The following is a 25,923-nucleotide window of genomic DNA, read 5'->3' on the forward strand; positions in this document are numbered from 1 at the left end:
AATGAAAACTGAGCAAAATGAAACTTCACAAGGTTTAGAAAGGGGAAGAAAAAGGGGGTTATAAGAAGTAGGTGCACCAATACAGTTCTAGTTGAGAAGCAATCTAAAGAAGGTAGTTCTAACAAATGTAGCCAGAGTCAAAAGGCCTGTGCCAGAGTCAGTGGTACAGGGCAAGGGCCCAGGAGCAAAATGTTCTTGTAGCTGCAGTCAAGTCTTTGGTTAACGATTTTGAAAAGGCGGATGTAGAAGGTGAAAGACAATGTTAAGAGAGAGGGGGCGGCCAACCCAACAGGTAGGTAAAGGATTTAAAACACCTTTAGCGCTACTGCGAAGAAAGGGCGGCCTGGCGGAACAATATACCTTTAAAATGAAGAAGTGGCGGTGGCGGTTGTTCCTGGTAGTTCCTGCAGTTCGGGGGATCCAGCAGAGAAAGAGAGGCTCTCGTCGTGGAGGAAGGTTCGAGTTACTGCACTACTCAGGGATGAAACCAGCCACGGTGCTGCCCGATGAATAAAAGGTACGCTCCTTTAAATCGCGGTCCGGGTGGACTGGTGCCTGGCTATCCGGCCTCCGAGTACAGGGTACTGGCGATTCGACCAAGGCAGGTCCAGGAAGACAATTGGCAAACTGGTTGGCCCCACCAGCTCAAGGGAAGAAGGCTCTTGCAGATGAAGATCTTCACTCGTCGTGTGGAGAAAAGTGGTGAGACGCTTCAGCAGAGCTTCACCGGTGGTTCAGTCGTTGCAGATGTCTTTGGCTCCTCTCCTCTTCTGCTTCTTAGTTCCAGTGGCGACGTCTTGCTCTTCCAGTCCTCAGGACCCCGATTTATGCAAAAAAGAGCCCCATTCATACAGCTTAGCTGTCACTCACACAGTGGAGTGGTCATCCTTGGCGGGAGACCCTCCAGCCTATCAGGATAGAGTGCGACATGGGTTGCGGAGGCAACCCCGTCCAGGGGTCCTACTCCCCCTCTCACACAATGGACCCACCACAGACTCCATGTCGCTGAAAGGAGGGCTTCTTGGCAGAAGCCCGCCAAAAGAACGAACAAAAGATCCCTGACCTGGGTTAGGCGTTTAGAGAAAGACACGAGAAAGAATGTATAAAGTTCTGGCAAATAAAGCCTACTGGAGTAAAGTTAATATAAGAATAAACCAGCGGTATGTTAGAGGCTGTCAGTAAAAGTGGTAGCCTCGAACAATGAGAAAATCCCATAGGGAAATATTTGCGGTCGAATATTTACGGTAGTAACCACTGCCACCAGCCAGAAACTTTAGAGGGAGGGACTGTACGGTAACCCCTCGAAAATGAACATAGGGGAAAAACTATTAACCCTTTCTAGTACCTCCATAGTAAAATGGGTTGTACTGGTTTAGTTCATAAAAATTGACTAGTAAAGTCAATGGGGACTTTACATGCCCTGGGAGACAGTAGACAGTCCCAGGGTATGGAGTCTATGTATGGAGGTCGCTACGACACCCCTGTGTCACTGCACGGAGGGTGCTCTGTAACACATAAGAATAAAGATGGTTCCTAAGGGGTTGAGAAAATCCCATAGACATTAAACACAAAAATAGCCTAGAACACTCATAGCAAAAATGCCTAAGAGTGGGGAAAAAGAGTCTCACTCTTAGCAGGAGAAAAGAAACAAATCCTTCAAATCCAGCAAAGCTGCTGCGGGACTCTATAGGTAAGGGAAATTAGCCATAGAAAGAGAATTCACCCTAACAAAAACTGACGCGCTGTTTCGATACATGAAGCAGAAGCTCGGAAAAACGGAAGTGTACCAGCGGGCGCGGCCCGAGCCCTTTACACGACGGATGATGTCGACACTCGACGGCGCCCTTCGAGGGACCAAGCTACGCGGCCTCGAGCACAGCGCCCTCTGGCAAATTTTTTTCTCCGTAAGAAGCAGCAAGCTGGCGAATATATCCAAGATATCTAAAATGAGGAATACATGGGAGGGCAATCCATTCGAAACGGGGATTCTCATTATTGGCCACAACTAAGTGCACACTTTATTATATGGGAAGAGCGCTGTGTAGATTGACTATGGGGTTGGGTCCTCTCACGCCGGTTTGGAATAACCCAGGTTTCCTGACTGGGTGCAACTGTGGGGGCTTCAGGAGATGGGTGGCGTGGGGTTTAACTTCACTGTACCAATTATGTAAGGAAAACAGTCCCCTGACCTTTAACGAGTGGAAGCTCGCCTTTACACTACCAGAAACAGAGCGGTTTTGTTATGCCCAGTTGCGACACTGGGTCTCACATCCTACCACAAAACAAGGAGCCACTAGACCGCTAAATGCTCTTGAGCTGACAGTACAAGGGGGCTTGTTGCGGGGCCGGGTCTCAAAACTATATAAAAACTGTTGGACATGGGGCTCCTGTGGTGTGCCTACCATATATGACAAAGTGAGAGGCCGATCTGGGCAAGCCTATGAAGGAGGCGTGGCTGAAAATATGGGGTAGGATGCTTAAGTCCTCCAGATGTGTTACGGATAGGGAGTGTTCCTATAAATTCTGCTATAGGTGGTAGCTCACTTCGGAAAGGTTGCATCATATTACCCGACTACTCTTGTTGGCGGGGTTGTGAACCGGTAGGCTCCCTCTTTCACATGGTATGGCTGTGTGGTAAACTGAATATTTTCTGGAAGGAGGTGCGCTCCAAAATCAAGGATATCACAGGGTTATTGCTCCCCATGGACCTACGCATAGTAGTATTGGAGGACACGGGGGCTGGGTCCTTCTCTCTTACGGGCCCTGTGGCTGCCTTGATTGGGTATCTCCTTTTAGCTGACTATCGGCCGGAATTGGAAATCAGCCGAGGGCCCAGAAACCCAAATGTGGGGGGTCAAAATATGGAACACCTGGTTGCAGACAAAATTACTGCACTGTGTGAAGGACGATATGCTAAATATCACGGTTTGGAAACCATTTATTGACTTTGCAGAGAGCTATCCTGTTGTGGTTGCCAGGCCTCCTCTGATATGGCACTTCTCGCTGCTGTACTACTGTTGGGAGTTTTTGAGTATTATCTGGCTGTGTACAACAGGTAGGGTGGGGGAGGTGAAAGCTGTACAGTGTACTCCCAATGACTAAGGCTGGCATTATGATGGAACTGGTCATCTGCTGTTGAATTGTAGATCTGCCTCTCACAAGGTTTTAAATAAAAGTGTTTTGGGAAAAGAAAGGAAGAACTGGGCACAGCTGGTAAAGGGTATGTCTGGTCTAAGTACTAGCCTATGTGAGCATCCAGATGACCATACCAATTGGGGAGATTAACCTTTTGAGTGCTTATCTCCCCTTCCTTATGGGGGCAGAATACTGTTGCTAAAAGAAAAATAAGTTTTAAAAGAATGATTTTCATAGGGATCCTAGGACTTGGGAAGCACCGGATTCATTGACCTAAATGTACACCCCAAGTGCAAAACATGAATACCTTTTAAGGGGATTTCTAAATTGATGTCCATAGGCATGTGAAGTATTATTAGCACGTTTAGTTAGGAAAGAACACTTTGGAATTCACGTATTTCTATGTCGAAATCCTAAACATACAATTTGAACGGACATGGATAATTTTAAAAGTATTCTACTCTCAGTAAGAATGAAAAGGTTTGAATAATGTAAAAGTATGACTTTTAGCCAATGTCACAGATAAACAAGATCACCAATTTAACGAGAGGAAAAGATTTAAGATGGGCTCACATTTTGCATGCCTTCGATTATACATGGAATTCCTATGACCTGAAAAAAGTATTCCCCATAAATGTTCACAATGTAATCAATGATTGCGCTAATTCAGTGTGGTTTGTAGAGATGAGAAATGAACAAAATCACTTTTCAAAGAACATGCAAATATACAAAACAGATCAAGTGCCTGAAATGTAGAGACTCCAAATGTGAATCTCAAAATTATTACCATTCAAAATAAATAAAGCAACCAAACAGGGATTTCTTTAAAAATAAAACAGATTTAAAAAATAATAAACATATGTTTGGAAAAAAGACACTCAATGCCCCAATCACTGCAATTGAAGAAAAACAATCTACTTACCAAGCACACTAGAAACAAGGCTAATGGAAATGGATAAAGAAAGCCAGAAAGAATACTGAGAAATATGGAGCCAGGAATTGCAAAGGTTTGCAAGCTGGACATTGGCCAGTTAAGGGTCATGACTCTTCATATACGTTTGAGACCGAGTAATGCTGAAATACATTAATATGCATACAATCACTTGTTACAATGGAATACGAATATTATCCTTCAGTTACACCATCATATGAGACACAGATTTTAACCAACTTTGCATTGGGGGGGGGATCAGTGAATGACAGAGCATATGGGTAGGAACCACATGCACAATAGAGGCGAACAGCCAAACAGGCCTGTAGTGAAATCAATTAAGAGAATTATAGATTAATCATTTACAAAAAAAGGACACCTTCCCCAAATGAGCACCAGTAAAAACGAGAAGAGTGAGCGAACGCTGGACAGTCCGTTTTAAAGGAGTTCCCTTTCTGAATTCACGTGATGTACAAATTGTGTTTTAATTTTCACAAGCCTTGTCCCAAAGTGTTTTATGACAGTGCTGTTTCTACGTGAACTGCATTGAGACCCTACCGTCCCATTTTGTCAGCTAAAAGTAAGCCTCTTTAAAAGACGTTCAAGTTTAAAGAAAAATAACGTTGAGGACCATCATCTTTTCATACAGCTAAAAGAAATGGCAATCCTAGTTGATCACACAAATATGGATTGAAATCTGAAAAATGGGAGCTGGTAAACTCTCCCTCATTAAGATGGTCCTAGTCCCCAAATTGCTCGACATCTTTAGCAATGTACCCATCTGGCCCGGGAAACAATACTTCATACAACTACAGAAATCATGTGCTCAGTTCCTATGGCATTCTGGTGCGGTATGCAAAAAATGGTCCGATACGACGCTCTCATATGAGAACGGGGGATTCACGGCTTCTGACCTGCTACGGTACTGGACGGCCGCACAGGCCCAATTCGCCACTTACTGGTACCCGAGTTCCTTGACTCGACTGCACGTCCTAGCGGCGGCTGAAGTCAATATCTTTTATTCCACCGCGGCTATGTGCCAGCGGATTCCCTCATCGATCCTGTGGCAACCACCCTGCTGGCTTGGGGCCGTCTATTGACGGCAACTGATGCAGCTTACCCCCATTATAAATGGCTCCCCATATAGATATTCCCTGGATTGGAGCCCACACACGACACAGCCACGGCCCCCCCGGTGGGGGGCGCAAGGCTACCAGGTGCTAACGGACCTCCCCAACCCCCCCATCCTCCCCCAACGGGAAATTCATTGATCTACAGACATGGAGGCAAGGTCACTCCGGGTCTGCACTTGAGTTGTTACAATATTATAGGCTCTGTGCTGCCTTCCGTGCTCGATGGCCCACTTTCCCCGATGATCCTCCTGACACACCGGAAATTGCTTATATTGCCAACTCAAGCTGCACCTGTAGCATTGTCTCCTCGCTATATAAAATGCTACTAAGGGCCACTCCAGCCTGGCCTTCCAGAGCATGTTACGAATGGGCCGACGAATTGGGTCTGGAGGTCACCGACCAATTATGGGGAAAGATGTGCTCCCACACTAATCGAGTATCCCTCAATTCCGGATACTGAGTCGGCCAGTTTAAATTACTGAGCAGGCTGTATTACACTCCCCTCAAGATCTCCTAGTTTGCTCGCACTACCACACACACCTGTGCTCACTGCAAGTCAGAGGGCGCTGACCATCTACACATGTTCTGGACATACCACATATTAGGACACTTCTGGGATGGGATTTTAAGGGCTCTTATGGACATCACTGGCACAGTGATTGACCCCGATCCGCTGGTGGTGCTGTTTGGGGTGTGGAATGACGGTGAGGCTAGACATATGGCTACATTTCTGAACATAGGCTGCATGATAGCCAAGAAGTGTGTATTACAATATTGGAAGAACCCCTCCTCCCCCCCCGATCTTCCAGAAGTGGCTCAACGCACTTACCTGCGCCCGGAATTGTGAAGAAGAATATCTCAACATGCTCCCAGCTCACTCTCGCCCCAGGAACATATGGTCCGCCATCAATAGCTACCTTATCAGTCAGGAGGAGAGTGCATCTGGAAATCTGTTGCACGAGATTGATTTAAAATATTATCTCACATTAGACTGCTTCTCCTACTGTGCATGTGCTATTCTATCTGCTGACGCACTGTGTCTCTTGCATGTATCGACTTTGTCGGATGCTCTGACGTGTCTGTTTTCTGTAAACCTCTGCCAATAAAAAAAAAATTAAAAAAGAAAAAGAAATCCGAAAAATGGGGGCTATGTGCTTTGTTATGAAGAAAGCCTCTGATCAACAGCACAAAATTGGTTACCATAGTACAGTTATGTAAACATGATGCACAACACCAGATACAAACTGGAAACAACCGGATTATGGTATAAACTTCATTTGCATCAAGCACAACTGGCAAGTAGCCTCAAAGTAAAAGAAAAAAGGTGATAGCTGGAAGGTTTTGAATTAATCAGAACCACGGGCACAGCTCTCGACAAACCCCCCCACCCCCCAGAATAATGTTTTTCATCATGCCAAGCCATTACCGAAGGGGAAAGACAATCAAATCAGGCTTGATACCACCCCAAAAGGGGTAGGCAAGCCCGAACTGCTAGGTCACATCCCTTCTGCACGAGACCACAAGCATCCTCACACATGTTTCAGCCTTTTTGAGCATGTAAGGAAGGCATGGTATCAATAGTGGACACAGATAAAAGTTTCGAAAACCTTTATTTGGTATTTTTGTTGGGTTGGTGGAATTCCTAACTGGCCCCAACTCTAGAATGGGAGTAGTCTCGACCATTAAACAAATAACAAATTAGTCCAAGTCAATCTAGTCAAAATAAAAAGGCCTACGGTAAAAAAAAAATGTAAAACAAAAATAAAAAAAATAAAAACAACTTTGCCCTCTTCAAAATGACACATGCGTTAAGGGAATACAAAAGGAAATTAGTGTCTCAAATGAAATATCGGAATGGCTTAAATAACTCAGTTTCCCACATTCAGCACCATGGGGTCTAGAGAGTTTCCAAAAGAGTGTAGGTTGATGGCACAGATCTATCAGTCTTGCACACTTTGGTTTACTGGTACAATTCAACAGTTCAGGCTTGGGCTTCAAGCTTCTGGTAGTTCAATCACTTCCTTAGGATGTGTCCGCCTCGTCATAAATACACAGTTCCACTTTTGACCTTTACTTTCCCAAAATTCTACACAGGCTTCCCTCGGCCGGGCTCGTGCCCGTCTCTCTTCGTGGGGGGTTCCCTTCCTCACGTTTTGTCTTAGGAGTCTTTTCACTGTCGAAGACTATCGGAACTGCAAGGATTTTACATAGACCTCTGCATGACCACTTCGACATTTCTTTAAACAATTCTACAATCCCCAATCTTCCTCATCTTGCAACACCAATGGATCTTGGTACTTGTAGTTTTATTCTCTTTACTTTGCCCTCTTGGGATTTGTGTCTTTTGGCCCCTTTCAAAGTTTATACTTTACCCTCTTGGCATTTTTATAGTTCACATAGTTTGCTTTTTATTCATTAAACTTTCTTTAGAGACCGCGGTTACTTTCTTGCCTTTGGTTCCGGTTCAACTCAGAACATTTCAGAGACTTTCGAATGTGCGATTTCACCTCACAGGACCACTCTTACTTTGTATCCATTCCTTTCAAAAATTCAGCAATTGTCCCTTCCATTATGCGTTTTATCAGCACACGCGTAACCTTCAACTTTGGAGTTAGTTACTTTTGCTTTTAACACAAACCGGGCTTTTGTTGCCTTCGATATTTCACTGGTCTTGTTAATTAGTCTATCAACGCTCTTCATGCAGCAGTCAGGCCATTACAAACACCTCCACTGCTCCTCCCCAACTCTGTCCTTCCCCCGGGAGGGTCGTGAGCTACTTTCAAGCACATTGAATGTTTCTTTCTTCTGCTCACTCCTTTTCAGTCTTGGAACGCTTACGGCTTCCCAAAAGTGTGGAATTCTAGCCTGGCTCTCTATTGATATTTGCAACTGCTGATGAGCCTCTTGGCCTTCCAACTTACAATGCCTAGTTCACATCAGCCCCGAAAGAGCGGTTCCTTCTTGTACCCAGCCTCGATCAGAGTGTGCCTGCGCTTGCCACCTTTTATCCACCTGACAGGGATTGTTAACAAGTGACAGGTGTGTAGAGTTAGGATTACGTGCCTGACTCTGCCTGGCCTCATTGCAGGGACAGAGCCATTGCAGGTCAGCAGAGGTGATCTTTATGGCCTCATTCCTCATCTTCCTCGGCTCAGTAGGGTTGTCAATGTAACGTGGGGAGGAATTATGGGGGCTGTAGTTTCCCATAAAATATGCAGGGATAGGGGTTAGATGGGTTGTGGAAAAAGGGGGCTACCATGTCTCACCATCGGTTGCTTCTACCTCACTCCCCGAGGACCCCCTACCCAGATCTTCCCTCGCTTGTCTACCCCCAGGGTTGGGATCCAAAAGCGATGACCTTTCCCTGGCCACCAGAGTACGGGATCCCCTACGACTAGATTGCGCAACACCCTCTCATTTTTCACAGACGTCATCAGTGAGGAGTAGCTTCAGTCTCAGGTCCAGCGGCTCGGGACCCACGTCTGGGCATACCCACCCCACTCGGATGCTTGTTCATGTTAAAGGATATTTGTACTGTGCACCATCACCACACCACCGGAGTGGTCCCCTGGCGCTCTGGCATATCTGAAAAGGAAATGGGGTGGGGAGTGAAGTTAGTTGGAACAAGCGGGATACGTGCAAGAGAGCAGTGATGTGCTGTTGGCAGCTTCAGTTAGGTTAACACTGTTCGCTGAGCTTGGGGGTGCTTTCCGGTCAGTAGCCATTGTGTGCTGTTGTGCAAAGCTATGTGTAGTTTGTTTTGTTGTTACGGTGTAGGGACGTTTGTGTGGTTTTTTGTGCTTAAGGGTTGTGGTTGGTTAGAGTTTGAGAGGTGTATGCAGAAATTGTTAGTGGGTTGGTTATTGGCCTCGCTATCTAGAAGTGATATGTGCTAAATGTCTGGGATGATTGTGGTCTCATGCAGAAGGGATGTGACCTAGCAGTTTAGGCTGGACGGCCCCTTTTTGGGTGGGACCAAGCCGGATTTGAATATGGTCTTTCCTCTTCTGCAATGGTTTGGTAAACTGAAAAACGATGGTCTGGAGTTCTGCCCAGAGCTGTGCCCGTGGTTATGATGAATTCAAGGCCATCATCTCTTTCTTTAGCTAAAGTAGCCTCAAATTAACAGTCCTGTGAAGAACTGTTATTTAAATTCAATAAAAATATACACTAAAGTTGTGGGAGGAGGTTGATCTCTGTATTTTCAGTCCAGTCTTGCTCTGGACTCAGTTTAGCTGCTAGTAATACACAGTGGAAAGGCATGTTTGGGGAATGTGATGAGTCAAGCACAAGGGGTAGCTGGAACACATGGATGATACGTTTAGTAGTAGAACAGTAAAGAAGTGAGAAACAAGGAAAGAATGAAGTGTTGTTGGGTGTTGCATTGGTGTAGGCTAGGAAAGAATGTGCAAGGAGGGATACACGACTCCTGCAGTTCCCATGCAAGCACAGGCAAGATTTCCAGTTTCCAGGAGGATTTCCAAAAAGAGACAAGCTTCCAGTTAGGTTGCTGTTATTACTAAAAAGGAGAAGTTGCTTTCATGTGTACTTCTGAAGTATTACCTCATCAATGCATGGGTTAAAACTCCCAGAATATAAAGACAACCTGTGACACCTCTTCTCCCCAAGAGGTAGCCCCCTCGCCCCCCCAATACCCCATGAGGCTAGTAAGTTGCACACGCTCCGCAACACCCTCCCTGGGGGTGGGTGTGGGTCGAGGCAAGTGGGACCTTACCTGGAGGGACCCCCCCCACCGCTTGTGAGGAACCCCCTAACCAAACCAATACAACTGCCTATATGGGATTATATAGCAAAATGAAGAATAGGACACTTATCTTTGGCTAAAGGCAATACAAGAATAAAGTAAAGTGCACAAGAAAAGGAAGATATCCCTTTAATACAAGATGTAAATGTAACTTCTCCAAGGAGTAAGAGGAGGAGAAGATAATGTGCAGGGGGAAGCACCCTGACATTACACCGACGAGAGGCAGAGCTTGGGTCTGTCACAGAGACTGCAACTTGTGGAGAGTGAGAGAAGGCGGAACGCTGGAAGGCCAGCTTGTGCAGAGAAGACTATCAACAGGACAGAGAGCAAATCAGCAACCCGGTTGTGGCGTGGCCACGAAGTGAAAGTGGTGGGCAGGTTGCCCAAGGAACACTGCTGAGACCGCCTGAATTGGAAGCTTGTGTCGCTTCCGAGGTGCTGTGCAGGAGCAGAGCAGGATTCTGATGCAGTCCCAAGGAAGTGAAGCAAAATAAAGACAAGAGTGAAATCTTGAGCGAGTGCCAAGTCCAACCATGGGCCCCCATCCAGGAGAAGCAGGAGGCCCACATGAGATCATCAGGAATCAGCGAAAACTCATCCCAATCACGAGAATGAGAAAGTAGGCCAAAAACTGTGGCGCAAGCAAATAAAGATCCCGCAGGGGAAAGAACTATTGTATGAAGGTGAAGCCTCGTCCCAGTACTCATTAACTGGGTCATACATCACATACAAAGCCAGAACAGAACTGAACAGTCTGGAAGAGAGGGGCTGAAGAAAGTAGGAATAAAGTTGTGTTGGAAACTAATAGCGAAGAACCCTAAGGGGAAAGCAAACTATTGTATGAAGGTGAAGCCTGGTCCAAGTACACAAGACTGGCTCCTAAATAACAGCCAAAGTAGAGTAGAAGTAAATAGCCTGGAAGAGAGAGCTAAACCCATATTTCTGGGATTCAAGCAGTAAAGGAAGAGACATTATAAGATTGAGAATTGGTGGTTAAGATAGCCTAGAAGAGTGGGAAAAGAATACCCCAGGCAATTACTACTAAAAGGAAGACCTAGGAAAAGAATGTAAATCGGAAACCAAGTGTCAAGAAAGGTTGCATTGGTGGAGCCTATAGCCTGAGAAACACAGAAAGCCAGACAGATACAAGTTTGTTTGAAAAGCTACAGGAACTGATCAAAGAGACCGCCTGTCCCACAGAAAAGAAAGACATAAACCTTAACTGGTGAGTGAACTGTAGAGGCCAGGCGAAGAGAAGACTTCCCTTGGTCTATTTAAGTTTGTTTCAATTCCAATAGCGGTAGGGCCGGAAAGGGCAGTTGGAAGGAGGACAATATTCTTTTCAACTTTAGAAAGACGTACAAGCTCCCTTAGTTTCTTAGTAAGGAAGGGGTATTCACTCTGGTGATGGGGACAGTTAGGCCTTTTCATATTAGTGTTATTAAAAAGAACCAGAACATGTCTTCTTTGTGTCAGACTCCTTTTTACGACCCTCCACGAATAACCAAGAATATAGCTTGGGTTTTAGATCAGACTGCTTTACGAGTAATAACTACTGGTAGGTTTAATAGAGACTGTTCCAACTCTACCCAATCAGGCTTATGACCACCACTTGTTAAGGATTTCAATCCGGCGACGCACACCTTAGTCTTGGCCTAGTATACAGCGCACGACTGAAATGCTTATTTTTTTTATATTCGATTCAATATTTAGATGGTACACCACTCATATCACACCCCCTTTTCAAATACCCTGGGTCACAATGGACCATGAACCAGGTAGGTTGGTAAAATACAATGTTTATTTGAAAATCAGAAAGAAATCATACACTTTTTAATATAGGGCAGCAATCACGAATGTGGTGATAATAACAATGGGAATGTGAGCAATGCACTGGTTTAACTTACTATCGGAACATATACACAGCACAGCAGAATAGGAACACTTTGGGTTAGGTAAAATAGCACCTAAGTTAGAATTTCCCCCTGCAATGTTCACTCAACCCACAAATAATCAATTCTGAGTGGATAAACAGAAGCAGTAGGTAATCGGGAATGACAAATAGGAAACATAATTCAAACCTAACCTTCCCTCCCCCAAATAAGAGAAACAGATTTGAAACCCCTTGCAATGTTATAAAATGACACTCGGAAATGGATAATTAAATAATGAATGCGTATGAAAAACCTTGAAGCAAATAGAATTCCTCACTAAAGCCACAATGCAAAGACACTAACAATCACAAAGAATGGATTACCAAAAGCATACAGTTTGAAAATGAGTGGCAGGTTTAACACAGATTCCAGCAAATGACATGTTGGAAACTTTTCAATTCCCGCCTGAAATTACTCAAACGTTTAATAAAAACGGGTGAAATACATGTATTTGAAGTGCAGTGTTGGTTGAGGGATAGCTATAGATCACAGGTACAATACTTTCAGTAAAATGGAGCGGTGAAAAAGGAAAGGAAATCAGTTTTGACAAGAACAGTTTTACTCTACACTAGAGTATTCAGGCTAGGCCACCAAAGAGGGACACAGTAAGCCCCAGGGTTGATCTCGCGAGTTCAACCCCAGCGCCCAACCCTGGCGGAACCAGTCCGATCACTCGAAATAGGACTAAGGGCTTAGGATTTACGCAATGCAAAATTACTAAAGATATGGCGCTAGCACTAGAAATCAAGAGCAGTATTGCAAGACTGATTCTGACAGTTTTACAAGTTATCAGGGTAAGGATAGGATGATTTGGAGAGTGGGATGAGGACAGAGACAAGGTGGGCTATGGATTTAGGTGGGGTGGCAATTGCTACAGTCCACCTTTTAGTTTTTGGATTTTGAACAGTGAACGGTTTGGTCACTACACGGCAGGGCGAGTGGCAGGACAGCTGGGCAGTTCTGGTCACCGGGAAGCACTTCTAGACTGTCAATTCTGGTCGCTGGATACAACAGGTTAGCTGGATGGCAGGATTGCAGCAAGCAGGCAGTTAGTGGGATCAGGATGCTTCCCAAAAATACCACACCTTTCCCCTTTGGTTATTTGGGAATTTTTAGTGGTTTTCAGATTTAGGACCTTCCTGGGAATGGAACATCAGAAATGGCCACACACAATAAACACTGCACCACACTTAGACCTTGTTAAGTTTTAGTTGTTTATAGGTTTCTGAAAAGCATAATCAAAAGAAAAATTGCCCATCTGATAAATCTGGGCGAATAAGGTCTGTGCATATACAATAAACATTAAATCAAAAAAATACATAGATAAAATGTTCAAAAAGGCAGTTTATACTAATATGTATTGTCTCTGATATTGTGTTACAAAAATGATTGGAAAAGATTTCTTCACGCTCTTACCGATATTCCAAATGTGGGTTAGAGTCTGGAATATCGGCACACCAGACTCTAACCCACATTTGGAATATCATTCTTTTCCAATCATTTTTGTAACACAATATCAGAGACAATACATATTAGTATGAACTGCCTTTATTTATTATTTATTCTGTTACTCATGGACTGCTATTTGGTTTCTTTTTCTCTTTCATTATACCCTATACCACACTTCCCTTTCACCCCTCCTCAATGTCTGTGTTTGGAAACTGACCTACCTGTGGTTAATATGAAAAAAAACATTTTTTGGAACTGTATTACAATTCTTGTTTAACATTTTATCTATGTATTTTTTGATTTCATGTTTATTGCATATGCACAGACCTTATTCGCCCAGATTTGAGAAAGGCACTTGTGTGTCGAAACACGCGTCATCAGATGGGCAATTTTCCTTTTGATTATGCTTTGCAGAAACCTATAAACAATTAAAACTTATCAAGGACTAAGTGTGGCACAGTGTTTATTGTGTGTGGCCATTTCTGATGTTCTGTTTGCAATAAGAGGTTGGGGTTTCATTTTTTGCCTCTTTTTTGCCACACACATCTGCAACAGTACTCAAGGAACTTTAGTTTAAATCAGGCGCACAGTGTAAAGTGGGTTGGTTGCCAAAAGAAAAAACAATCATTTTCTTCCTGGGAATGGGACCAGCACTGCATGGGTTTTGCAGTGGACCCTGGAGCAGGATCAGCAATGCTTTGGCCCTGTAGTTGGAGTCTGTATCGGGAAGATGACGGGAACAGGACGCCAGCGCAAGAAAATCAGGAAGAGTGTCTCCAGAGTCTTGTCAGGTACCCTTATTTATAGTGCATAATGACATCAAAGTATAGGCTGGACAGGGTTAACTAAGCATGCCCCTAAACTACTTGTATTGGTTGGATTTCCAAGGGAATGATGTCAGATTTAGGAGTTAAGTTTTACAATGTCCAAAAACTCCCACATTTACTTTATTCAAAATCCGATTTTGCCAAAAACAGACATTTATAAAATTTAAAATTGCAATCTATTAGTAAATTATATACACAGGTTACATATTATGTGTAGCACATATCAGTCCAATCCTCCAGTCTGTGGGACCTTGTTTCGCCCTTCCGATACATTTTGGTAATTTTGAGCCTGAAAGATTCGACCCAAAATTCCATAACTTTATATACAAATGCGAATTATCCCAAGGGATGTATGTACAAAAATGTATGTTTGCAACATTGATACTTTTCGATTTATGCTCAATACTTTGCCCTTTCTGCCCCCGAGGTGTCAGCGAGTTCTACCATGTCTCAAAAGAAAGCACGAAAAATCACTTTTAAACTGACATTTTTTAAAAAATTCAAAGTCTTGCTGCAAAGATAGAAGTCTTTAAAGTTCATTCCTGAAATAGTCTTTCAGAACAAATGGCAGTCTCTTTGTTCCTGGGTCAGTTTTTTTCTGTCCTTTAACTGCTGCCAACTGCCATTTCCTACACAGCATGGTGGGGGTTTCTCCCTAGATTGAAGTTATATTTGTATTTGTATTTATTTAGATTTATATAGCGCTTTAAGCCAAAGCGCTTTACATGAGGAACAAGCAATTACAACAAGCAATACATAACATTGAATCAAACCAGAAAACAGTACAGGGAACAATTTACATTACTGGTGAGGTTAAGTGCATATGGAGGGGGACTGAAGTGAGAGAGGAGGGTTAGAAGATGGAGGAGGAGGAGGATTCAATGGAGAAGGAGGAAGCGGAAAGAAGCGAGGGGGTGAATGGAAGAGGGATTATAGAGAGGTGTGAAATGAGGGGTAGGTGGTAGTAGAGCAGATTGGGAGGGGAAAGCGGTTCCAATGGAAAGTTGGAAGGAGCGGGAAAGGGCACAGGGTGGAGGAGGGAGAGAAAGAAGGAAGAGATCTGCAGAACAGAGAGAACGAGGAGGGGTGTAGAAAGTGAGGAAGGGGGATAGATAGGGAGGGGCAAGACAATAGAGGGCTTTGAAGACTAGACAGAGGAAGTTACATTTAAGCTGGGAGTGAAAAGGGAGCCATCCTAGTGAGTCATGGGAAGAGGAGATAGAGTCGTGAGTTGAGAGAAGGCAGAGGGAGTGGATAGCAGAGTGGTAGATGGATTTGAGGGGAAAGAGGTGGGAGGAGGGGAGTCCAAAGAAGAGAATGGAGCGGTAGAAGAGTCTGGAGAAGATGAGGGAGGAGATTAGGAGTTTAGTAGCATGGAAGGTTATGAGAGTTATATTGCCCCTTCACACTTCAGACTTCCTTACCTGGGAGCTTCATTGTCAGGGTCCCAGCAGAGACAAAAGTATGTTCAACCCTGTAATTATCAGGGGGTTGTCAGTATCTGCTGAGAGAGAGCCCTCCTTTTGGTGCCACCCCTCCAAGCAGAAAACCCGTTTTTTAACTTGCAACTCCAGCCATCATAGTTTTACCTTTAATTTCTGATCTTAGATCCAGAATTAAAGCAAGCGGTTGCATAAAATAACCTATGTTATATAGTCCCACCAGCAACAAACCCCTTCATATTGCTAAAGACTGGCAGGCTTTCATTCACCAGTTTGCTGTTACAAAACACAGGAATTTACTTTACAAAAGGCCAATTTCTTACACATGGCGCAGCTGGCCTTTCCTTCTTAAAGTCAACTTTTCATCTCCAGCAGATTCACACACTGCCTTGCAGCTATAGTTATTCTCTTGAAATGCTGGAGTTGGTCTGCAGCACAGATACATTGAAACAGACATGGCTCAGCTAGTTAGAGTCTCTCCATGAACAGCTGAGTTTTGGATACTTTTGCAAAGAAAATGAACGAGTTTCCGGTGTAAGTCAAATCAAAGTTCCTGGTTGATTTTTTTTTAGAGTTGGTTTGACTGGGCTTGTGTTAGAAGTGTGGATTGGAACAGACCATACGTAAGACTGATTAGTTTAAAACTATGTTTATTCTTCTCACATAACTTCAACAAGAAAACGGGGTGCTCAAAGTGCACTACAAGTACTTCAAGAAAAGGCCTCTTTAAGACTTCTGACCTTCTCCTGCAGGTTTGTGGTGTGGTGGCAAGGTTAGCACTGTAGCCTTAATAGTCTTTAGCAAGGCCAATTAGCCACTCGGGCTCCTTTTCCATTCGGTCCTCACTGTTGTTGATAAAGCTGGATGAGTGACAGTTCAGAGCCTTGGTCTGCTCTCCTCTATGTGCTCTGTACAAGGGTTGCTGACTCTTGCCTCCATACATCCCTTTTCAGCGTTAGTTCGTTTAGAAAATATATTGGTATAGCAACTTTGTCTCCCCAACAGTTTAACTGATTCTTCAGCTGCTGGCTACCTTGTCTTTTAGGCTGTGGTCTCTGGATTATTCACACTTGGTTAAACTTGCAGGCAGCCCCTGCTGAGTTTACTCACTGTCGTGTCGCTGGGTCCGGGCTCCTCTACCCTCTTACAGCCTCCGTATGTTTTCATATGGCTCTCTGCAGCTGTCGGGCATTGGCGGGCTCCGCGGTCCTCATTGGCTGCTCCGATTAGGCCTCTCTCCCCGAAGCACCCGTCAGCGAGAAGGCCGGCATTGCGGCGACTCCTCCGTGACGGTGGGGGCCAGAGCGGAGTTGCGTACTCGCTCTCGACGGCTTTCGCAGAGCAGCTGTGGGCCTGTCCGCATCAGCTCCTCCTCTGCGACGGTGGGGTCTGCGAGGGAGTCGCGGAAGGTCACAGCTGATCGTCTGTGCCAACAAGGCTGCCAGCGGGACTATTTTGTGGTTTCTGCGCAACTGCAGCTTGGTGATGTGGGGAAATGCTGTTGAGTAGGTCAACAGAGCCCACACACTAAAATAGCTTCACAACTAAAGGTCAACTTACTTCAGTTCCTTGCAAGAAGCTCCAGAGGAAGAAGAAGCAAAAAAGGCGCATGCATTTTCATATTGTTGGCAAATGTCAAAGTAGGAATGTTAAACAAAAAAAAAAAAAAACACTTCTGACCATGGTAAAAAGTAGAGCACGCACAGACATTGGCGATTACTGGAGACGCACCCAATTGTACGTTTAAATTTGATATTTGAAAAATAACGAGATGCATGTGCCTTTAAGGAGGCAGCATGGCTGTATCCTCAACAAGAGCAGGAAATGGGTTTCTTTTTTAAAATTACAAAGAAATCATGCATTCTTTTGCTAAAAAACAAATCAAAGCTTTAACGCATTAAATTATAAAGACATTCAACAAACAACGTATAAGAAAAGGATACAAGACGTATGTTGTAAAATATGCTACCATCACTTCCATGTAATGGGTGTCCTTGTATTTGGAAAGAACTTTTCCCAAGGCCTTGGCATCATCCATGTCGCGTGGAACCTTTACAGTCGCCCTTTCATCCCTGCAACATGGACAGGTACATCAAACGCAAGGAAACCCACAATTCACTTCAATTACAAACATTTTTGTATAATTGCACAGCAAAGCTTTAATGCATATGCTAACTGTTTTCAAATATTACTCACCCATAAAGCAAGGACATCAGCGACGTATTGGGTGGGCTGATGGGGCTACTACCTTTGCCAACAAGAAGGCAAAGTGAACATAACATTTGTAAAGTGCTCATTTCAAGTATTACAGCTCACGCTCCACACCATTTCCATGGTGAAGCTCTCCTTAGGAGATTTGGTAATAGGGGTCAAGATTCCTGAAGTATTTTAAGAAGTAGTAGCGGTATGATTGTACAATAACCGTGGTGAGGGCAATTTTGCTGTTTTTTTCAGTTTTAATTTGTTTTCCTTGATATACAGTATCAGGAAGCACAAACAGCAAAGAATGAGGAGGGTAGGAAAGGACAAATAGTCAGGGTTAGGTGCTTTCCAGCGCCGTAAGTGGAATGGGAAATCATAGGGGGCTCTAAAACAACATTTGTATTTGAGGTGTAGCCTGGATAATGCTGGGTGAGTCCTTGCAAATGCCATTGAATTTAAAATATAATCCCTGAAACACAAGGTTCAAGATTGCATGTTATTTATGTCAATATAGGAATTTAACTGTCTAAGCTAAGCTTAGATGCCTAAATAACATGTTCCTGATATTTGTCAGACAGCTTGACAAAACGCCTTTTTCTTCTGTTAACGAGGCCGACAGTCAAACGCTACTAAATTACTGTATTCCATTGTCTGTTCTTTGTGAGGCTGCATGATGAATGCACATGGCTTTGGATATTTACATTAGAGTTTAAAATGTTAGCAACATTAAGTTCTTTAAAAAGAATCAGAAACAATGGTATAGAAAGGAATAACCTAATACAGAGCCAGCGTTTAGCGAAAAATGTTGGTATCCGGTTTCACGTGTGAAACATTTACAGGCTTTAAACACATAACAAATGCTTTAGATCGAAGTGCTGGGAGTGAAGTGAACAATTAAGTTAACAATGGCCTAGGTGCGTGAATCTGCCATGCCCTCAAATGAAGTGCGAAAGGAGTGCGAGTGGGTTATTCACGTGTGACTCAAGAGAGCAATTTGGGAGTGTCGGCAAACAGAAGAAGCGAGCATGGTGTCCGTTTCCTATGGTCAGGTTTACGCCTTTGCAGACAGGCATCCACCGGTTCATTTATCCTGTGCACTCTCTTCACTATTGGAGGTGCTGTGCAGCAGTAAGAGTGTGTGGTGTGATGATACTTCAGATAGCGTCGCTTTTCCCCGGGGGAGACGCTTTTCATGAGGCTAGGGAGGTGCATCCTCTAACCAATAGTCCCCCCAGGGGTGGTGATATGCGGGAGGACTTCATGCAGAGGAACTCCCCTCCTGGAGACAAGGGCGTGAATCGGGGTAACTGCCCCTTTAACTCCCGACCCCATAAGCTAGCAACACAGCCCAAACCTCTTTTTCCTAGAATTATATCAGAAACCACGTGTTATTGTACTGGGTCAGACAATCTTAATGTGACAAGTACAGGGACAAAGAAAAACTTGAGAATGCTACAGTCAAGCACAAAATCGCTTGACCAGTTGTGGTCAATGGAACAGACGTTATGCTAGGGCAGACTCTGCTAGATCAAAAACAGAAACAAACTATGGCGGAAGAGAGATGGAGACAGAGGGAGAGGCGAAGCTCAAGGAAGACTCTAGAGGCTTGAGGGCGAGAAGTGGAGGGTGTGGTTCAAGAGAACGCACAAGAACGTCCTGCAGGCCGATTAGATGTTATCAGGAGTCGAAGTAAAAGCAGAAAGTGATGACGGTGTCCCGCACGGAGTCAGAACGCTCAACGTTATATAAGGGGAACCTGGTTGCCGGTGGGTAAGAGTAAGGCAAAGGAAGAGGAGAATCGGCACATCACCCCGGCGAAACAAACGTATGTTATTTATACCCAGAAAGCGTTGTACCAGTCAGCCAGTGTTAGATTGATTTCTAAACTATGGCCTGGTGGACAGATCTTTTGGGCGGCCACCCTTATTGGGAACAGGGAGGAACTTTTGGGAGTTTATCCAAACCAATAAAATGTAGCACAGAGAGAGGCCAAGGCTAAATCTCAGGTATGGTGAGTGGGGTCAGGGGTCCACAATGAGTCCACACCGTGAAACACCAAGTATTACACTCGGACAGTTATAAAAACAAGGATTGGCTTGTGTTTAAGTATTAGGCATTTGCCAGGCACTAATATTAGATGTCCAGGTACTTGTGCCATTTTGCACCTGCTACCATCAATGGCCAATGAATACCGCTGTGGCTGTGCCTGGCAAGTGCCTTCCCACGCCTACAGAAAAAAGCCCAAACTATTTGCATTGCCAATGTTCCTTTAAAAATACATGTTGGTCCCTGCTCCTTCTCAGCAACCAAGGCCAGTCCTCTTTGAGCTGTCCATTGTCCATCCAACTTTATAAATACAACCTGTTCATGGGACACGCCAGTGGTATGACAAGGGTATGTGCATTAACACAATAAGCACTTCACAATTTATAATAAATTGCTTTTGCCTACCAGGGTATGACATGCATTACTTACCGTAATAGCATTTCTGATGATTGGATCCGCTTAGATTCACATGCTGTGCATATAGTCTGACATCTAGTGGTAATCGCGGAGTATTGCATCTTTCTTTCGAGGATCGAACGACATGGGCGTGCCTGTAACACTATGCCTAATGTGTAGTGTACCCAAGAACCCTCATGCGTGAAGGTCCCTCTGATTGTGTTTTTTCTGCCGTGAGGGAGCCATATGACTACAGTGAGGGAGTACAGAGAGAGAGAGAGGTGTAAGATGTCTATGTTCCTTCTACTCCAAGATAGGAGGAAGGGTGTACGCATGTGAATCTAAGCAGATACAATCATCAGAAAAGCTATTATGTTAAGTAATGCATGTCTTCTGATATTTGTTAATCTGCTTAGAATCACATGCTGTGCATAGACTAGCGAGCAGTACCCAGAGATGGTGGTGGGATGTGCAAAGGAACAGTAGCGAAGAGATGTCTTAGCACTGCTTGTACCACCTAAGAGTCAGACCTAGAGTGTGTATCTAGGCAGTAGTGTTGTGTAAAGGTTTGTACGGAACTCCAGGTTGCTGCTTTACAAATGGACTCAAGAGGAACATTTGCAATGAATGCTATGGAAGCCCCAGTGCCCCGAGTAGTGTGCTCTAGGCTTGAAGGGCAGATCTCTCTTGGCAAAAGTGTAGCACAGTGTGATGCAGTTTACGATCCACTTTGAAATGGCCGATTTAGAGACAGGGTCCCATTCTCTACCACCTGCCACTGAAACAAAAAACTGGTTTGTTTTTCTTAGTGGTTTTATTTTCTCCAGATGATATATCACTGCTCTCCTCACATCAAGTGTGTGGAGGCTTCTTTCTGCCACGTTAGTGGGGTTCTGGAAAAAGGTGGGTAGTTCTATTGATTGGTTCACATGGAACTTCGAAATAAATGTAGGCGCAAACCGTGGGCGAGTGCGCAGGACCTCCTTATCCTTGTGAATCGTGACAAATGGGTCTTGACATGAAAGGGCCTGCAGTTCACTAACTCTCCTTATTGCTGCGACTGCCACCAGGAAGGCGGTCTTGTAAGGGAGTGCTTTAAGGCTAGCCTTATGCATAGGTTCTAGTCTAGTGCATTAGTCTAGTCGGTACAACATTCAGGTCCCATCCGGGAGCTGGGTTGGAGATAGGGGGACGAAGTCTTCTAACCCCTTCGATAAAAGCCTTCATCACTGGAATTTTCCACCACAGAACCTTTTTCTGGAACGTGGTGTGAGCTGAAAGTGCAGCTAAGTGGACCTTTAAGGAATTGAAAACCAGGCTTGAATATAGTAGGCGAGTCAGGAACATGACAATATGTGTTGTGAGTAGTCAATAGGATTGATACTCTTGGTATTGCACCAGATGACAAAGCGTTTCCATTTGTTGGAGTAGCAATGTCTGGTGTTAGCTTTTCGTGCTTCTCGGAGTATGTGCATGCATCTTCGAGGAAGTTGGAGGTGTCCGAACTCTATGACCTCATGAGCCAGGCTGCTAAATTGAGAGTTTACGGGCATGGGTGAAGTGTCACCCCCTGTCTTGTAACAGCATGTTGTACGGGCATGGCAGCTTCCTCGCAGGTGAGACGGACATTGCTGTCATGATCTCTGCTTCCAAAAGGTCAGGGTTTTCCCAACTCCCTTGGAAGCAGATCCATAACCCAGGTTCCGAGTGCCAACCAGTCCCAATTGGGACCTTTTGGACCCAGTCCTGGTGCCAGTGGCACCAGGCTCATAAATATGCCCAGTCCCAGCGCTGGAAGCGCCAGGCTCATAATGCTTGGGTGGACTTACCTGCAGCAGACCATGCTGCTTACTTGCCTGCCAGTTGAGTCTCTGATCCTCTTCTGTTTGGAACTACTTTTCCTGTTGGGTGGGGCAGGAGCCACTCCCTAGATTCAGAACACTGGAACTCTTCTGGAAAGCAGGAACTCTTTTCTTACCTAGGCGTGGCTGTGGAAGGAGACACCGAAGCACTACAGGAGGCTATTTAAACCACACCCGATGGATGAATCTTGCTTTGCGTTATTCTGCATCCTCAGCAGCAGAACGCTCATCGTGTCTTCTGCATCTGATCCTGGGCCTAAGGAAAAAGGCTTACCATTCTGAATCCAGTCTTCAGCAACACCTATAAAGACAAGAAAGAACAGGTTAGCATTACGGTCTTCAGTGACAGCTCTTCACTTACCTGGTCCATCGGCTGTCACCAACGCCTCGCGCTGCATTCCGGCATCTGAAAGACAAAGGCTTACCTACTCTTCGTGCGCTCCGGAAGTCTTCACACTGCATTCCAGCATCTGAAAGACAAAAGCTTACCAACTCTTCGCACGCTCCGGAGGCCTTCGGTGCTGCATCCCGCATCTGAAAGACAAAACAAGGTGCGTTTAAAGACATTGGGGAACTTTAATACTCATGTGCCATTACTCCTTTCCACTAACCCAGTGGGTATTCCGGCACCCTGCAGCCGCCCCGAACTTGTACCTGCAAAATAAAAAGACAGTTAGAGCGCATCGTGAAGCAGGCAACAAGCGCTTACTTACGTGCTTCCAGGCGCTTCTATTCATCACACGGGCTCCATCTTCAACTCACTTCAGCCCGCCATCCGCCATCGCCGGAACCCTGCAAAACAAGAGACATCATTACTAAAGACTTTAAAGACATTAGAATTACTCGAAACTTACCGTTCGTGCAGTAAACGACGGACAGCAGTCCACTGAAGTCAAGAGACCTGCTCCACTTATCCAGTGAAGAAACTGGTTACAGCACCCTGCCTCGAGGCAGATGGAGAGCACGGCGTTCACTTACCTAAGGTGAGAGCGTTAACCTTTGGGGTTCTACAGGAGAAGAGAAAGGGAAGAAGAGGGAGACATTCAATAACCCAGTTCATTAATACCACATTTTCTATCTGCAGACATCTTACCCTTCGAGCCAGACATACAGTGCACAGAGGTCCAGCCCAAAGAGCCAGCCGTGTGTTACACATCACCTTTGAAGATACGGTATACGCCCAGTCAAGACCGGCGCCTCTACGGGAATCAGGTGAGCGTTACAATTGCCATCAGGTGAGAACCAGGGTTGGCGGGCGCCAGAATCATTGTGACTGGTTCGTGGTGCATCTTGTGCACTATCTTATTGATAAGGGTTGTCGGGTGGGGAAACTATACACATTTCCCAGACCATGTTATCCAGAGACCGTTCCCCTTGGAGCGGTTCTGCAGGTACCTGGAGGCGCAATCTGGGCATTGTGCGATCTCCAGAGTTGCAAACAAGTCGATCTCTGGGAAGCCCCAGTCTGCAAAGATGTTGAGAACAATGTCTTTGTGTAATCACCATTCGTACTTACGGGTAGTGGAAAGTCTCTGCTGAGCACGTCTGCCAGAAGATCGAGTTCCACTGGAACGTGTTGTGACAGGAGGAACATCTTCTGTTTGAGAGCCCATTTCCAAATGTTCTGTGACAGTTTGGATAGCCATGGAGAGTGTGCCCCCCCCCCCCCCCCTTGCTTCTTCATGTTATATATACATGGCTGTGGTACTGTCCGTGAGGACTAGAACTGTCTTTCCCTGGAGACGTGTTTGAAAGGCCTTTAGGGCCTTGAACACTGCTAGCAGTTCTAACATGTGTATGTGGTTGGAAGCTATTTCTGGGCACCAAACACTGTGCGCCGTCTGATGAAGGAGGAGGAGAGCCTCCCACCCCATCAGAGATGCAGTCCATGGTGAGTGTAGCTTCTTCTGCGGGGGTGGGGCCGGTCTTCCCCATGCAAGAGGTTTTCCCTTGACCACCACTGCACAGAGAGAATGAGGGCTGCCGAGACAACCACTAGATAGTCCCATTGCCCACTGGCCTGACACCATTGGCTCAACAGCTTCTCTTGCATGGGGCGCATGCGCAAACGTGTGTGTTTGTGTGTGTGTGTGTGTGTGTGGTACTAGATAAATGCAGGAGACCATCATCCCTAACAGTCATATGGCTTTGCGTACGGTCACCTCGTGACTCGCTACATAGTGAGGGATCTGGAACAGCATTTTTTTAACCCTCCCAGAGGGGAAGACGAGCCCGTCTTTGGTGCTAATTAGAGCCCCCAGAAATTGCTCGACTTGGCTGGGGTCTAGGCTGGACTTTTTCTCGTTGATTGAGCATCCCAGACTGAAGAGGAGATATACTGCCTTCTGGGTATTTTATAGGCAGGTTCCATACGAATCCCCTGTTATTAGCCAGTCGTCGAGGTAAGGAAAGACTGGAATGGACTGCATGCGCAGGTGAGCCGCTACTACCACCAGTACCTTCGTAAACACCTTTGAGGCGGAGGCAATGCGGAAGGGAAGAACCTTGAACTGATAGTGCTTGTTATTGATCATGAACCTCGGGTACTTTCTGTACGCTGGCAACATTGAAAGATGAAAGTATGCATCTTTCATATCCAGTGTTGGCATTTAATATCCCTGCGTCAACAGTGGGATTACTTCCTGCAGTGTTGTCATTCTGAACTTTTGCGGCTTGACAAATTTGTTTGCTGGGCCCAAGTCTAACAAAGGGCGCAAGGTGAGATCCTTTTTGGGTACAAGGACGTACACTGAATAAATATCTTGTTTACCTGATGAATGGGGGCGACTTCTATGGCGCCCTTTTCTTGAAGGTTCTGCAACTCTTCCAGCAGAATCTGCAGGTGTGCTGGCGATAGGCGTCTGCTTCTTGGTGGACGGTATCAAGGTGGCCGAAACTTGATACAAACACCGTGGGTGCCGGTCTTGAGCACTCACTGGTCTGACGTGATCCCCCTCCCATGCTTGAAGAAAAGATGTTAAATGTCCCCCGACCAGGGAGGCATGGGAGGGGACCCGGACTGGTGCTTCATTTCTGAGCAGAGGCTGGGTAGCCTCTTGGTGTGGAGTTCCTGCCCCTACCTTTACCTCTTCATTGTCCCCACAGCTGGCATGGGCTGTTGCCAGCTGTGCTTTGTCCTGAGGACCATAGGGTACATCCTGTGCCATACTGGTTGTGTGGAGACCAGGAAAAAGACTGGCCCGAAAGGAACCGCAAGAGTTTGCTCCCCGTTGATAAGGACTTGCAGTGCTCCGATTAAGAGACTCAAGAGTCTTGTCCCCCTTTTTCACCATCTTCAAGGCATCATCCACAACCTTGCCAAACAAATTTGTGTATTCCACCGGTTTGTTTATTAAGGAGGCTGGTGTCTGGCTTAAACCCCGAGTTCTTAAACCAGGCATTTTTCCTAAGAAGAGTACCCTGGGCCAGAGTTCGCCCCGCTGTCTCTGCTGCATCCAATGTATTCTTTAGGATGTTGTGGGTGACCCGTTTTCCTTCCGAGACAATCGCCAGTAGGTGTGATTGCACTGGTTCCGGAACTTCTTGGGGGCCTTCCTGAAGCAGATTCCACTGCACATCCCTATAACTCGCAAGAAGAGTTGTATTATTAGTAATTCTTGTCAAATATGCCGCCGAAGTGGTGATGTGTTTGCCAAGTGCGTACACTTTTTTGCAGTCTTTGTCGGAGGGTGCTTCTGCAGTATATAGTGGCCCCCCAGCCCTCTTCCTGGTGGTAGTGACAACCAGGGAGTCTGAAGTGGCATGCCATCGGATGTACAATGAATCAGAAGGAGAGGGGCG

At 45.3% G+C, this 25,923-nt stretch overlaps 1 protein-coding gene across 1 annotated transcript in view; it reads right to left on the reverse strand.

Moving 5' to 3' along the window:
* The window catches only part of TMEM41B (transmembrane protein 41B), a 399,093-nt gene that overhangs the window by 259,677 nt on the left and 113,493 nt on the right, over positions 1-25,923 (reverse strand). The window contains exons 3-4 of the mRNA XM_069623671.1: positions 17,560-17,688; positions 4,058-4,151 (exon numbers count right to left, since the gene is read on the reverse strand). Coding sequence (XP_069479772.1) covers positions 4,058-4,151; positions 17,560-17,688 — 223 coding nt within the window. The remainder of the gene's footprint in view (positions 1-4,057; positions 4,152-17,559; positions 17,689-25,923) is intronic.

Source organism: Ambystoma mexicanum, chromosome 11 (genome assembly GCF_040938575.1).
Source record: "Ambystoma mexicanum isolate Mex_15411 chromosome 11, UKY_AmexF1_1, whole genome shotgun sequence".
Taxonomy (NCBI): Eukaryota; Metazoa; Chordata; class Amphibia; order Caudata; family Ambystomatidae; genus Ambystoma; species Ambystoma mexicanum.